Genomic DNA, 13,270 nt, shown 5'->3' on the forward strand with positions numbered 1-13,270 from the left:
GTATGTTGGAGGTTTGTATGTAGTGAAAAGTAGACTTTGGTGGATATGGTTAGTTACAGATATATATGACAATAAATAGATATTACAATACTAGTTAGATAATAGAGTATATACTGCATTTTCTTATCAGCAGTGTGTCTAACAATCTCAGTGTCTTACAATTTCTCTCATCTCACACCTACTTCCATCGTAGTTATTCCTCTTAACCTCGAAAAAAATTACAAATACAAACAAATTTTTAGGAAATATACTACCTGAACAATTACTGGTCCTCTTAAGTTCATCATCCGCTCCCCCTCTTTCAGCCAAAGCAGCAGTACCTTCGTAGACTTGAAATGAACTCTACGGAACAATCCACCGTTTGCTGCAAAAAGTATGACAGCTTGTTTTCGCCTTTACACTACTCTCTCAATAGCACTTACATACACTCCAATATCAATTCATCGAAATTTAAGAAGATTCAATTATTAATCTATGGATTATAAATGTTTATGTATTCTAATGATACTGACATTGAGATCAGATTCTACATTGTGAATATTGCTGTATTTCATTTGTGTGTGGTAAATATAGCCGACTTCGTTTGAATAGGAAATTCCAATTGCTTTATCTAGAAAAACTGTTCTTTTAAATCCAATAGCTGGACTTCGAAACGAAAAGTAATCCTAATTACATAGCACAACATGTTGCATCTTAACCCTATACTACATCCAGATACAAAGAAAAAGCCCTTCAAGTTTGAGCTGTTCTTGAGAAAGGAATACAATTTTGGTTTGGATCCAGACAGGCCAGTATGCCAATTCTACATTCCACAGAAGGGTGCAAGCTCATGCCCAAACGGCAACAATTGCCCGAATAAACATGTTTCACAAATGTACAACAACAAGATAGTGTGCAAGCATTGGTTGAGAGGCTTGTGCAAGAAAAATGACCACTGTGAGTTCTTACACGAATATAACTTAAGAAAAATGCCCGAGTGCTTGTTCTTCTCCAAGAATGGTTTCTGTACTCAAACTCCAGAATGCTTATATTTGCATATCGATCCCCAACTGAAAATCCCAGAATGTCCTAATTATGAAAAAGGATTCTGTCCAGATGGGCCTAATTGTACAAAGAGACACGTAAGAAAGATTTTGTGTCCGTTGTACTTGACGGGTTTCTGCCCTAAGGGTTCAGAGTGTGAATTCACCCACCCTAAGTTTGACACAGTACTAGGACGGTTAAGAATAAAGCCTGACGTGAAGAAGATATTAGAAGATGCCAAAAAGGCCGAAGAGGAAGCCGAAGAATTAAAAAAGAAGGCTGAAGAAGGCGAAGACAAGGCAAATAAGAAACGTAGTTTGGAAGAGGACGGTGCAGTGGGAACCCCAACCAAGAAGTCAAAGTTGGAATAAACAAACACCGCTGGAAAAACATCTAATTATCAACCAAGTAGATATTAAATTATACTACTGACTACTTAGCATACGTACATAGAATGTATAATACAAAATAATGAATATTGATGCGAAATATTTGAGTTAAAAGTGTAGATCTAAATTTTGATGCAACTATATGCGTGCTTTTCTGATTTGCTTCCTTTCTTGAGGAGTCAAGACCCAATTGATTCCTACGGCTTCGTCGTCTTCGATGCTTACGTCCTCAAGCGGTTTACTGATGCTTTGGTTGACATGCTTGATGCTCTCGTCGTACTCGTCATCATCCATTCCAACCAATAATACTAACTGTGTCACCCTAACGAACTTTTCACGCAATTGATAGTTATCTTCGCAGACTTCATTAATTAAGTATGACAAGTCTTTCTCTAATTTAATTGCACCTAATTCATTTATCTTGAATTTCTTAAGAACGACGAGCAATTTCTTCTCTATGAGGTGGGCAAGATTGACCACTAGAAGCCTCATTAGCCTGTGGAAAATTAAGGTCTTATGCAAAGTCTGTATGAACGGGCGAATTAAAGATTGCCATGCAATTGTAAATTTGAGTAACAGAGACGTATCATTTAATGAATTGGACGAGTAAATGATGTAATTAATGTCACTGGATTCTGGGAAGAGGTCATTTATCAATTGAACAAGTTTGTTTTTCAATGATTGGTTGTATAAGTTCGCAACACTGTCAGATATAATTTTATTTGTTATTGTGATGAATGGATCAATGAATTCGTTTTTCAAGATCAATTCAACTTTTTCCTTATCTTTACCAAAGGGAAATGTATTGGATAGGTACCTATCATTTTTGAGTATGCCATCGAATACTCTCTTGAAGTAATCTTGCGCTTGTGCAACTGTGTTCAAATACAAGATAAATTGTAAAAGTTTCGGGCTATTGGATGAAGTCTGAAGACCTCCGACTATGGCAGAAGCACCACCCGCTGCAACAACGTTTCCAAAAGCACTCGATGCACCCTTGAGGAATCCCATTCCACTTGGTTCCGGAGTACTACTTCTGGTAATTCCAGGACTGGCAGAACCACTCAAGAGCCCTCCGCTTGACGTCGCATTCGAAATTAATGAAAGTGTCTGGTTGTATCGAGGCTGATTATCGTTAAGGTTCTTTATGAAAAATGCGTTTATCAAATCATGTTGAATTACTGCAAAACTTTCACTTATGAATTTTTTTACCGTAGATGGTATACTAGTGTCCATAACGTTCATGAGAGTGTTACGCAACACCAACGTTACATCATCGATGACAGAAGAGCAAGGCACTTCAGTGGGAGCGACAGATTTTTTGTGAGGAGATTCAGTTAAATATGGCTCCAATGGAGTGAATTCTTCTATGGTAATAGCCTTCTCCAACGAGCGACGGAAATAGAAAATGTATAGCGTCTCGAAAGCAGGAAGGTATTTGTTATGGATCTTCTTGGTAAAGTTAGAGTGAAGAATTAGGTCAGGCAATTTTAACTCCTCGCCCACTGTACAATCGTCCTTGAAGTATTTGCTGGTGATGAACTTGCAATACAAGGACCAATGGTGGAAAATTGTAGCCAACTCGTTAATGAGGTCCCCCACATGAACAATGGAAATGATATCGTTGGATTCAGACATATTCACAAACTCCTCCAGAAGTCTATTCTCGTTCATTTGCTCCTGGAGTTCATTCAATCGTTGAGTAAGGACGGGGAAGCTGTATATTTTTATGTCCTGGAAGTACTTATCTAACCTTCTCGTGTCGTAGAAAGTATCACCAATGATACCAACCTGTGTGTCAATCTCATTCTGAATTTTAGTGATGACAAAGTTTAATGCATTGGGATAGGTGGATGAGTAATACTTTTTTATTAAGGGCCCATGCTGCGATAACATCATTGAAATGCTTTCAAACAACTTCACAGTGATATCAGCGAATATCATTGCTTTCAAGTCGTTGGAGCTTACGTTGGCTGTGGATGTGATCAAATTTTTCAGAGTATCACTTATGATTTGACAGATAAAACGGGAATAGCAGTTCAAACCGACTTCTTCCTTATTAACTAATGGAAAGAGTTGGAAATACTTTGTTAATTCAGGAACGTTCTTTGCCTTCGCTGCTTCGTTAAATTTCACTTTGAAAACTTCTGTCAATTGTTCTGTCCATCTGTTGATAGTTACCTCTGGCAATTCAGGGATATCAGTCGATGGGATAACTACAGATGCAAATTTTCCATTGATGAGTTCTTTCGAAAGCCTTGAAGTTATAGTGTGAATGCAATGGGCGGCTACTTCCCAGTTTTGATGCTCTATAGCATAACTCGCTTGGTTGATGTTATTTCTGAGCAATTGAATATTTGAGACAAATTCTAGCGTTTTATTTACATTTCCTATCTCCTCGTCCAACGATTTGATCTTAAAAGTCAACGAATGGCCCAAGTCATTAGCGGACTGAAAGATGTTCAACAACTCGTTCGAGTTTGTTATGGTGGATGATAGCTTGGTAGCACGATTGAGCTCGATATTAGTGACTTCCTGCTGGAATTTCTTCTGCTTCAATGCCACATAGTAGTTCAACTCGCTGTCGATTTTGTCCGTCGACTCGTCTATCAGTGTTATCAAATCGTTCAAATCGTTGGGACTAGTGGCCTGCTTATACAAAAGCGTCAATTCCTCGAGTCTACGCGCCAATTCCGACTCGTTGATCGACGAAAAGAGCGACGACGACTTTTCATACGTTCCCCTTTGCATTATTCCTTTTGCAGTACCTTCTTCCTCTGAAAAATGTGTACTTTTCACCGGCTTCTTGTCTCTGGTTAAAGGCATTCGTGTTTGTTGTAATCTTGTTGATCTGAAAGGGCGTCTGCATATGGCCACTGTGCGGAACGTTGGCTGTGAAAACTGTTAAGTATAAGGTCAGATGGGGTCATATGGGGTCAGTGTATTATGGTATATGAGAGAAAAAGAGGACAATCTGATTCGCTAGATGTATTGCTATACGGTGTTAGATGGGATGAAACTAAAAAAAAATTTGAGAAAATACCAAGTATGTGTATAATTACTGTGGTCTATACATTTTACTATCAAAGGTGGTGCAAGCGAGTTTGAGTTTCTGTACGCGAACAAAAATTTGCAGCTATTGCGAAATTTCATTGGGTTTTATGAGTTTGTAGTCGTTTATTCACTTGGGCACAATATATAATAATAGACATAATAATAATAGATTCACCACCTTGTTCATTTGATTGGAGATGGGATAGTTCAAGCTTATCAAAAGCTGCTGTTCATGTACTGGGAAGAGTCACAATATGGTTAAGCCAAAGCTCCCATTGGGTCGTAATATGGCAAGACATTGAAGTCCTTACCCTTCCAGATATCATATGTCTTCTTGCTGGCATACTTCTTGCTAGTGACAATCTGGAAAACGTACTCGTTGAACCATTCGTCGGTCATGACGAAGTAACCCTTGTCACCAACCTCATCACCCCAAGAGTTCTCGATCTTCCATCTAACTGGTAAGCCAGTGATTGGATCCAAGTGGACACCAGTAATAACCATGGCATGAGTCATTTGAGAAGATCCAGTTCTCAATCTGTTTGCCTTGTTTAAGTCAAGAATGGTGTTGAATGGTAATTTGTAGTCATAAGCGGTGACATCTAAGACACCAGTCAATCTGTCTCCAAACTTGCCGACATCCGAACCAAAGAAGATTGGCTCATTGTCCTTCAACATCTTAATTGCAACGTTCTTAATTTCATCGACTTCCGTGTTCACGTATTCAATTGGCTTACCTCCAACAATGTTGTTCAATCTGTCCACAGTGTATAATTTGTCAAATTCATTTCTTGGGTCATGAATCAAGGAGAAATGCTTGCCAGCGTCAAACTTGACGTGATCCTTGTAGAAGTTGGTTGGAGTGGTTTCGAAGTGCTTGAACTTGCCATCCTTGTCAACGAATTGCCAAACAAATGGATCCGAAGCAGATGGTGGAGATCCTAAAGTTAACGAAAGGATATCAAACACTTGACGGAACATTTGCCATCTGACAATGTAAATTAAAACCTGTGGAGCCTTCTTATTGACCAATTCTCTCAAAACCAAAGCAAATTCTCTTAATTTTTCAGTCAAAATGTAGTTCAATTTACCAGAATTAATAGCTTGAGCGTTATCAGGGAAGACTTCATGTGGGACTACACCGTACTTCTCTACCAAGTTGACAATCATGTCCCATTGGCCACCGTCTCCAACCGGGCTAGAGAACAAATATTGGATCAATCTAGAGTCCAATGGCTCTTCGGCAGTTTCCAACACATTCTTCAAGAAGAAATTAGCTTTCTCCAATTTGTCGTAAAAGAAGAAGTAAGCTTGAGACAATTGAAACAGGTCATCCTTCAAGTTGTAGTTCTTGATAACATGAGATCTGAGAACATTGGAGGCTGCGAAGATCCAGCATCTACCAGAAGATTTCTGGTTGTTGAAGAAGGAAGGAGAGCCAATAGTGTCAACTGTTACGTTGAACAAGTATTGGTCTTTAACACTGGTCTCTACGTCAGATTTGGCGATAATAGAGTCGATGGTGTTCTTGGCGAGAGCTTGTTGTACGACCTTATTCTTGTCATTCTTGAAGAAATTCTGCTTCAAATGAGAGATGTATCCAAAGGAGAGGTTTTGGTCTTCTGGAGTTTCCTCGTCATCATCACCAGACTCTTCGTCTGACTCAGTGATGTTCAACCCCTTTAACAAGTGGTGAAATTCGCTGTAATCAGGTTGGCGAGAGTAGTCGGCCTTCTCATTAAAGTCGTCCGACTTTCTTGCCGATTTGGAATGTTTACCATCCTTGGATGCGTTTGCTCCCATTGTGAATACAGAAGTTGTTTAAAGGGTGGTACGAACGTTAAGAACTGCAAAAAATAGTTGCAAATGAAAACTGTGGCGAGAACCGTAGCTAATAGATAGTACCAAGTATAAACCAGTATAAGGGCACAGCCAGACAAAAGATAACTATCACCAAAAATGTCAACAGCGATATTATATAATTTATATACAAATCAAATAGTTACTACCAAGCCCCACAAAGACGTAACAGTGGCTATTTATATCGCAGTGTCTATTTATAATAGAAGTGTGCTGTTATCTAATAATACCCCCTTATTCCACATATCGGCGCGGCTCCCCAGATAAGCACAATGTACTGGAACGGTTATGGGATACGGGATACGGATCACGGTTAGGGGCAGTTGTGGCAAAGGGACTGGCGACTGCACAATTGATACAATAGCGATGACGGGCATAGGTATGAAGCAAAGGGTGGGATAATGGACATAGTAAGGAGAAAGTGTGTAAAAATGGTATATTCGTATGGATCAGAATTATGACTCTTTCCTATAACATATAGTGAGTGAGACGGTCTAAAGTGGCTGATGGTAAATAGTAACAATTCGCAGTCATTAACAACGTAATAACGTAACAACGTAACAATATGTCACACCACACTTTTGGCTAAGCCATTGGAGGTGGGGAAGGAGCTCTAGAGGCTAGTTGTTAAGGTGACAGAAGATAGCAGATGTATAATAGTAGATAATAATTAATGATAGGGACTACTGACTAATGATAGGACCTATTGATAGAGACTAATGATAGAGACTAATGATAGGAACCAGGAATAAGTGGTGTTCCTATTGGGAGTTCATCAGAATTCCACATCGGCTTTTGCACGGGTCTAATGACATATAAGGCTATGGATGATTTACAGTTGGTTGGTTTATACTTCTCAAATGTATTGCGCTTCTCAATAGAGATTAGAAGACCAAAGGAAGCATTCTAGGCAAAGGCCAAAGGTTCAATGGTATCGGTTAAATCCGTTCTGTTATTGATTATCTTGTTACTTCTGGATCATTGCAGTGATGGGTACAAAGGTAACTACAAGTTTTTACAACCTTTCCACTAACTTAACAGAGCACGGCTGATTATCAAATATGATGCATTGATGACTACTATACAAAGAAGAATGAATTACATTCTTATGAAACACCCTCTTATCTCGTCTATGAACTTCTTGGGCCCCTTGCCCAGCGATCTTATGCTCTAATGAATCTACTTCTTGCTCAATTCCTTCTGCATGGAATCTCTTTCGGACTTGAACTTGGTAGATCTGTCTCTTATTCTTGGCTTCTTGACCTTTCCATTCTTTCCCTTCAAGCCCTTGATACCAACTACCAGTTGTCCCTTAGAGGCTCTTGGACCCTCGACAATAACCTTCTTTCCTACAGTGGCTCTGTCAGCTTTACCCAAAATGGTCTTGGCCCTTCCAAGCTTGGTCTTCTGTTGGTCAGTCAACTTTTGCGCTAATGACTTTGATTTATTTGCGGCAAAAGTCTTCTTTTGGTTGTCAATGTGGTTTGGAGATAAGATGGATGGCTTGGTGTGTGACTTAGCTCTGGTGATACGTAACTTTCTACCCTTCTTGTTGGAGTCCTTTTCAACGGGTAATGGCTTTTCATTGAGCAAGAGTGCCTTGTTCACAGACAAGGTATCCTTAAATTGAACTAACGCAAATCCCTTACCCACATTGGTCTTAGAATCTCTGATAACTCTAACAGACTCGACATCATTATCAAGCTTGCCGTTGAAATATTTCCACAAAGTCTCTTCCTTTTCTTCAAAATCCAAGTTACCTACAAAGATGGTTCTCCTGTTGTCCTTTGGAGCCGGGTGAGCAACATGGTCAACTCTTAAGTGGAAGTCTTCAAAGACCGAAGCATTTGCCTCACGAACTGCTTTCAAAGAGTCCTCTTTGGCTTTATATACAACATATGCGTTTAAGGTGTCTCTGGACTTATGCAAATTCTTTCTGGCGAAAGCGACTTTTCTTGGTAAACCCTCGAACGAAATGGATCTGAATCTGACGGAGTCGATAGCACCGTATTGAGAAAAGAATTTCTTGAACTTCTTTGATACTGGCTTAGAAGTTATCACTTCTGCAGTGACATTTCCTACGAATATTGTTCTTTCGGCCTTTTCCAACTCGGTTTCTTTCAAGTCGATCTTGGTAGCCTTTCTAGCCTTCTCTTTCTTCTCCTCCTTTTCTTCAGAATCGGAATCACTACCCGATTTTTCGGCAGATTGTCTGGCTTCTTCGTCTTCTTCGGACTTTTTGGTATCTTCTTTCAATAATTTCGAATAGTATTCTGCTTCCAAGTCTTCGTTCAAGTCCTTCTTTTTCTTATCCTTCTTAGACTCTTTTATTGGAATTTCCTCTTCGTCCTCTTCCTCGTCGTCACTGGCGCTGTCATCTTCAGACTCTTCCATATCTTCGTCTTCGTCATTTTGTTGAATTTCTGGGACTTCTACTACGGTTCTAGTCTTGACCAATTGTCCTCTAGAGACTGGGCCATCGGTAGAACTGGTGAACAAATTCTCCACTGCCTTGTCGACTCCCGAGTCTTTGCTGCTTCCAAATAAAGAACTAAAACTGGACATTTTAATTCTGTTATTTAAATATGTCTCTGCTTATCTATGTAGTCTGAGTCAGGTCTTAGCCGTTTAAGTCCTCCTCCAATTCACAGTTCTCTTCAACTCTTTTCATCTCTCCAGTCTTGCAACCGCGAGATGAGACAAACAAATTTTATTTGATGCGAACTGCAGGTTGATTGTCTGTGTGGCACTGCAGACTGTTCAGTGTGAGAGTCTAATACACTTGGAGAGAGAATGAGACAGAGGGAGAGGAAGAGTCGTAATATGGGTATAGATATGAGTATGTATATTTATATATGGAGAAGTGAATTCAGAGACATGGACTGTAAAAGTGAAGCCAGGTTTCCAAATTGAAGCTTTTGTCATTTTATGAGTATGAATGATTGAAAATGAAACCATTGTTTCATATTCAATTTCCGTATTGACTGTTAAAAAGGTGTGTGTAAGTACTTACGTAAGCTCATCGCTTGGTGTACCCTTCTTCAGGATGATTCCCCAGTAATTGTTAATCGAGAGCAGTTCAATAGTCAACGTATAATCTTAGTATATATGGAAGTTGAAAGATTTGAAGACAGTATACATACGAGAACTACTCCATGGAGCATATATGGATAGAAGTAAAATTCTAGTCTTTTGTCATGTGTAATCTAAAACACCCTACACAAATTTACAATCTAAATTGTATACTGTCACCCTACGTACACCCTTCACTCATACATTATACATTAATCTCATTCCACAATACTCATACATTTATACACATACATTGATAGCTTGCGTACATACCATACCTCAATTCTCATTTCCATTGTTCTTTCACTCGTTGACTAGCCTCATTGACATCTCATTCCTGTGTCATAACCTTTGGTCGTTCTCTACTACAATTACTACTGATTACTGAATACTGACTAACTCACTACTGACTAACTCACTCACTCTCACACGCACTCATACTCATTCTCACTACTCTTCTACTCTCCACCATACTACACACTACATACATACTACATACACACTACACACTACACTCACTCACTAACAACATACCACAGACTACCTAAAACCTTCTACCCACTACCCACTACCACTACCCACTACGTACTACATACAACCCATACCAGCCGTTACCTCCCTCCACCATACTTTTTTATAGCCGTAACTCTCTAACTGAAAGTGCGAATTTAGATCCTGGAATATTTGAGGTTTAAACTGTACTAGTTTAGTCTCGGCCAGAACAGATTTTATTACAGCAGGTTCCTTCTACACCAAAGATCCCGATTTTGTAGTGTTTTACCATCGGATTCGCCTCTAGTGCCCGTAGCTGCCGTTCCGTCCATTTTTGCTCGAGAATTTGTCTTCCCTGCTACCGAAATGACTGAGCTAGCGTCTGGTGTCGCCGTGTCCGAAGCGTCTCCACCAGCTCTTCGGACCGCTACAGACTCCTCCCAGGCCAAAGGTGACCTCGCCACCAAAAACGACGAAAACAACACGGAAAACGGATCGTCCACACCGCCTCAAGTCAACATCACCGTCAACAAGGAATCTCCCCTCACAGATATAGCTACATCGCCCCCACCTTTCGACCTTGCTCTACATGGCGATGACGAAGACATCGAGGACGCGATACAGAAGCAGAAGCTTGAGGATAACACTCTCAGCAATAGGGTATTGAGTGAGTCCTTGGATGACATCGAAGTGGAAGATGGCGGTCGACTCAAGCGTGCCAATGAAAAGTCCAAAAATGGCAATACCAGAAACAACAACATTGATAGTAGCCTCAACGACATAACAGATAGCAACATTGACGTCTCCACATCCACAACATCCAATAAAAATAACATCAACAGTAATAGTAACAACAAGGATAGCTACGAGAGCTCCGAATTGAGTGACTTGGGAGACGACGACTCCGAAGCAGAGACTGATAAAATGGACTTCTTGGAAGAAAACGACAACGACCACACATCCACAGAAAAAGTCTCTGATTTACAGGCATTATCGAAATTGACAGAGTTAGCCAGACTTAAAGAGGTTGACTCGGACTTCGATGACGACGATGACGAAATCGCAGACGATGAAGTCGACAAAGAGTTGAACTTGGACTCTTTCGGCGAAGAGGAAACGATTTTTGAGGATGCAGAAGAGAATAACCTCGATCTAGAAGACGAAGGAGTTGACAAGAAGGATATAGAAATTGCCGTGAAGGAGGAAATCGAAAGTGTAGGAGAAGAAATCCAAAATGATGAGATTGAGATAGACCTCAAAGACTCCAATGAAGAACAGGAAATACATCCCAAGGAAGAGGAGATTGAAAAGAAAGACGAGGATATAGAAGATGCGGAAGAGAATGATGAAATCCAAGAAGAAGCTAACTCTATAGCTGATAATAAAGAAGATGTTGAGATCAAAGAAGATGTGGAAGAAGAAGATGAGCATGACGACGAGTTGTCTAAGGAATCTGATGAATCTGCCTCTACTTCTAAGAGCCTAAAGAGAAAAGCTGAAGATGCCGAAGATATTGAGGAAGGGCATGGGAATGACGACAATGGCTCAGTACATAAAAAGCTTAAGACGGAAGAATCAGATGAGCAGCCTGAACCAAAGGATAGTGAAGACGGTTCCGACGACGAAAAAGAAGCTCTTGAAACCGAGAACAATGACCATGAGGTGGAAGACCAAGTTGATGAAATAAAACCGGATAAGGATGAGGAGTCTGTTGAAGACCAGACTACTCTCACCACCGAAGACGCGCCTGTAGAGGATGCAGAAGTTGAAGAAGAAGTCGAAGATACGAATTTGGAAGCACCAGAGACTGCAGAATTAGAAGAAGATGAAGCCCACAACTTATCAGAAGACGGAAAGACCGAGCTCACAAAATCAGAATATGAAGAAAGTCACAAGGAAGATGATCTAGAAGATGACTCTGAAGAGAAAGCAAGTGATGAGAGAGAAAGTGATAATAAGGTGGATGATGAGGATGAGGGCGAAAAGGCAAAGGAAGAGGCAGGTGAAGAGAATGAAGATGACGAAGCCGATGCAGAGGATGCTGATGATGTCGATGAGTTCAGTGATGTCGACATCAATGAACAAAGAAAATTGGCCATCGAAGAGCTCATCTCAATAGAAACTGCATTTGCTGAGTTAAGGGACAAATTGTATCAAGACAAGCTCAACTTGTTAGAACGGGAACTCCAACTCTGTCTTGAAGGTTCTCACCCCGAACTTTCGAAAATTTACTTCAAGGTTAACTCATTTTACCAAGACAGCTTAAAGCTTGCCAATTCCAATTTGGCCTACAAGTTGAAATGTATTGACAAGGAAACTATTGCTACACGTACCGCCATCCACCAAGACTTCTTGAAGAAGTTAATCGATTCCAAAAATGAGATGATCACAGGAACTACCTCGCTCTGGTACAAGATCAACAAAGAACGTAATCAGGTTGACCAATTAGTACCAGACTACAATTTCGCGGCCATTCCGCTGATACCCAACGTCACCGTGGCAGGCCCCGTTGATGAAGTTGTGAACGGTATAGCCGTTAATGGCTATAGTTCGAGTTCTCTCTTGGCCAATGGATCGCATGAGTATAATAACGTCACACCCGAGGCCGCACCACTTACCAAGAAAGCATTGAAGCAAAATACTGTAGTTGAATTAGTGCTGCATCGTAATAGCATAAACAACCAAATTGGTATTTTGAATGGATTGATTGAATTCCATGGCTTTCCAGCTGCTATCAATACTCCTCTTTCGGTCAATGAACCTGTTTCCGGTGAGGAGTTGCTCTTGAAGCGTGCAAGCGATGAAGAAATCAATGAAGACTTGAAGGCGATGGGTATTTCAATATGACAGGAGCGTGAATAAGTCATAAAGAAGTGGATTGGGATATAAAGCCTGAAGGCTGAAAGTGCTGGAGCAATTGCTCTTCTTTTGAAAATTTCTGTAATATATATATAGATATGTAAGTCTGGAAGAATATTTAAATGTAAACAGATATTAACGAAGGTGTTAATTTCGTGAATATTGATATAGGTGGGTGTATGAGATCCGTATGACTTCATGTTCCCTGGCAATAAATTTATGAATATTTATGTTTGTATTTCCGACGATATTTGGTCAAATTTCATAATATTTGACAAAAGATTATGGTAGTACGATGTACTGAAGAAAAGTAAGATCTGCATGGAATATATTCTTTTTTGACCATAAAATACAAGAACTGTCTTAAATTGGCTAGGGTGTAGTGGCACCAACAGAAAATTTGCAGCAATCAAATTGACTCAGAGTTATTGAGAAGATAGTATATGAAATATCGTAGTACACGAGTCACGTTGTATCTAATACCACAACCACAAACACAGCATATTTTTATTTATCTAGAT

General features: G+C 40.0%; 5 protein-coding genes across 5 annotated transcripts; 2 read left to right on the forward strand and 3 right to left on the reverse strand. All coding sequences in view use genetic code 12, as the record gives it.

Moving 5' to 3' along the window:
* Positions 1-476: 476 nt before the first annotated feature.
* On the forward strand, positions 477-1,513 carry YTH1 (cleavage polyadenylation factor RNA-binding subunit). The gene has a single exon (XM_064916964.1). It carries the CDS (start codon positions 684-686, stop codon positions 1,392-1,394), a length of 711 nt encoding a protein of 236 aa, XP_064775194.1. The 5' UTR covers positions 477-683; the 3' UTR covers positions 1,395-1,513.
* Positions 1,514-4,251, reverse strand: COG4 (Golgi transport complex subunit). The gene has a single exon (XM_064916965.1). The coding sequence runs from the start codon at positions 4,236-4,238 to the stop codon at positions 1,551-1,553; it is 2,688 nt and encodes an 895-aa protein (XP_064775195.1). The 5' UTR covers positions 4,239-4,251; the 3' UTR covers positions 1,514-1,550.
* Positions 4,252-4,481: 230 nt separating this feature from the next.
* On the reverse strand, positions 4,482-6,396 carry LAP3 (bleomycin hydrolase). Its single transcript, XM_064919888.1, has one exon. The coding sequence runs from the start codon at positions 6,267-6,269 to the stop codon at positions 4,725-4,727; it is 1,545 nt and encodes a 514-aa protein (XP_064775196.1). The 5' UTR covers positions 6,270-6,396; the 3' UTR covers positions 4,482-4,724.
* Positions 6,397-7,104: 708 nt separating this feature from the next.
* On the reverse strand, positions 7,105-8,997 carry RJT20DRAFT_37369 (uncharacterized protein). The gene has a single exon (XM_064919887.1). The coding sequence runs from the start codon at positions 8,889-8,891 to the stop codon at positions 7,506-7,508; it is 1,386 nt and encodes a 461-aa protein (XP_064775197.1). The 5' UTR covers positions 8,892-8,997; the 3' UTR covers positions 7,105-7,505.
* A 1,259-nt stretch (positions 8,998-10,256) lies between these two features.
* RJT20DRAFT_134414 (Rpd3L histone deacetylase complex subunit) lies at positions 10,257-12,737 on the forward strand (the record flags this gene model as incomplete). Its single annotated transcript, XM_064918317.1, has 1 exon — positions 10,257-12,737. One exon carries the CDS (start codon positions 10,257-10,259, stop codon positions 12,735-12,737), a length of 2,481 nt encoding a protein of 826 aa, XP_064775198.1.
* Between the last annotated feature and the right edge of the window lie 533 nt (positions 12,738-13,270).

Source organism: Scheffersomyces xylosifermentans (genome assembly GCF_036884685.1).
Source record: "Scheffersomyces xylosifermentans strain CBS 12540 chromosome Unknown RJT20scaffold_3, whole genome shotgun sequence".
Classification (NCBI taxonomy): domain Eukaryota; kingdom Fungi; phylum Ascomycota; class Pichiomycetes; order Serinales; family Debaryomycetaceae; genus Scheffersomyces; species Scheffersomyces xylosifermentans.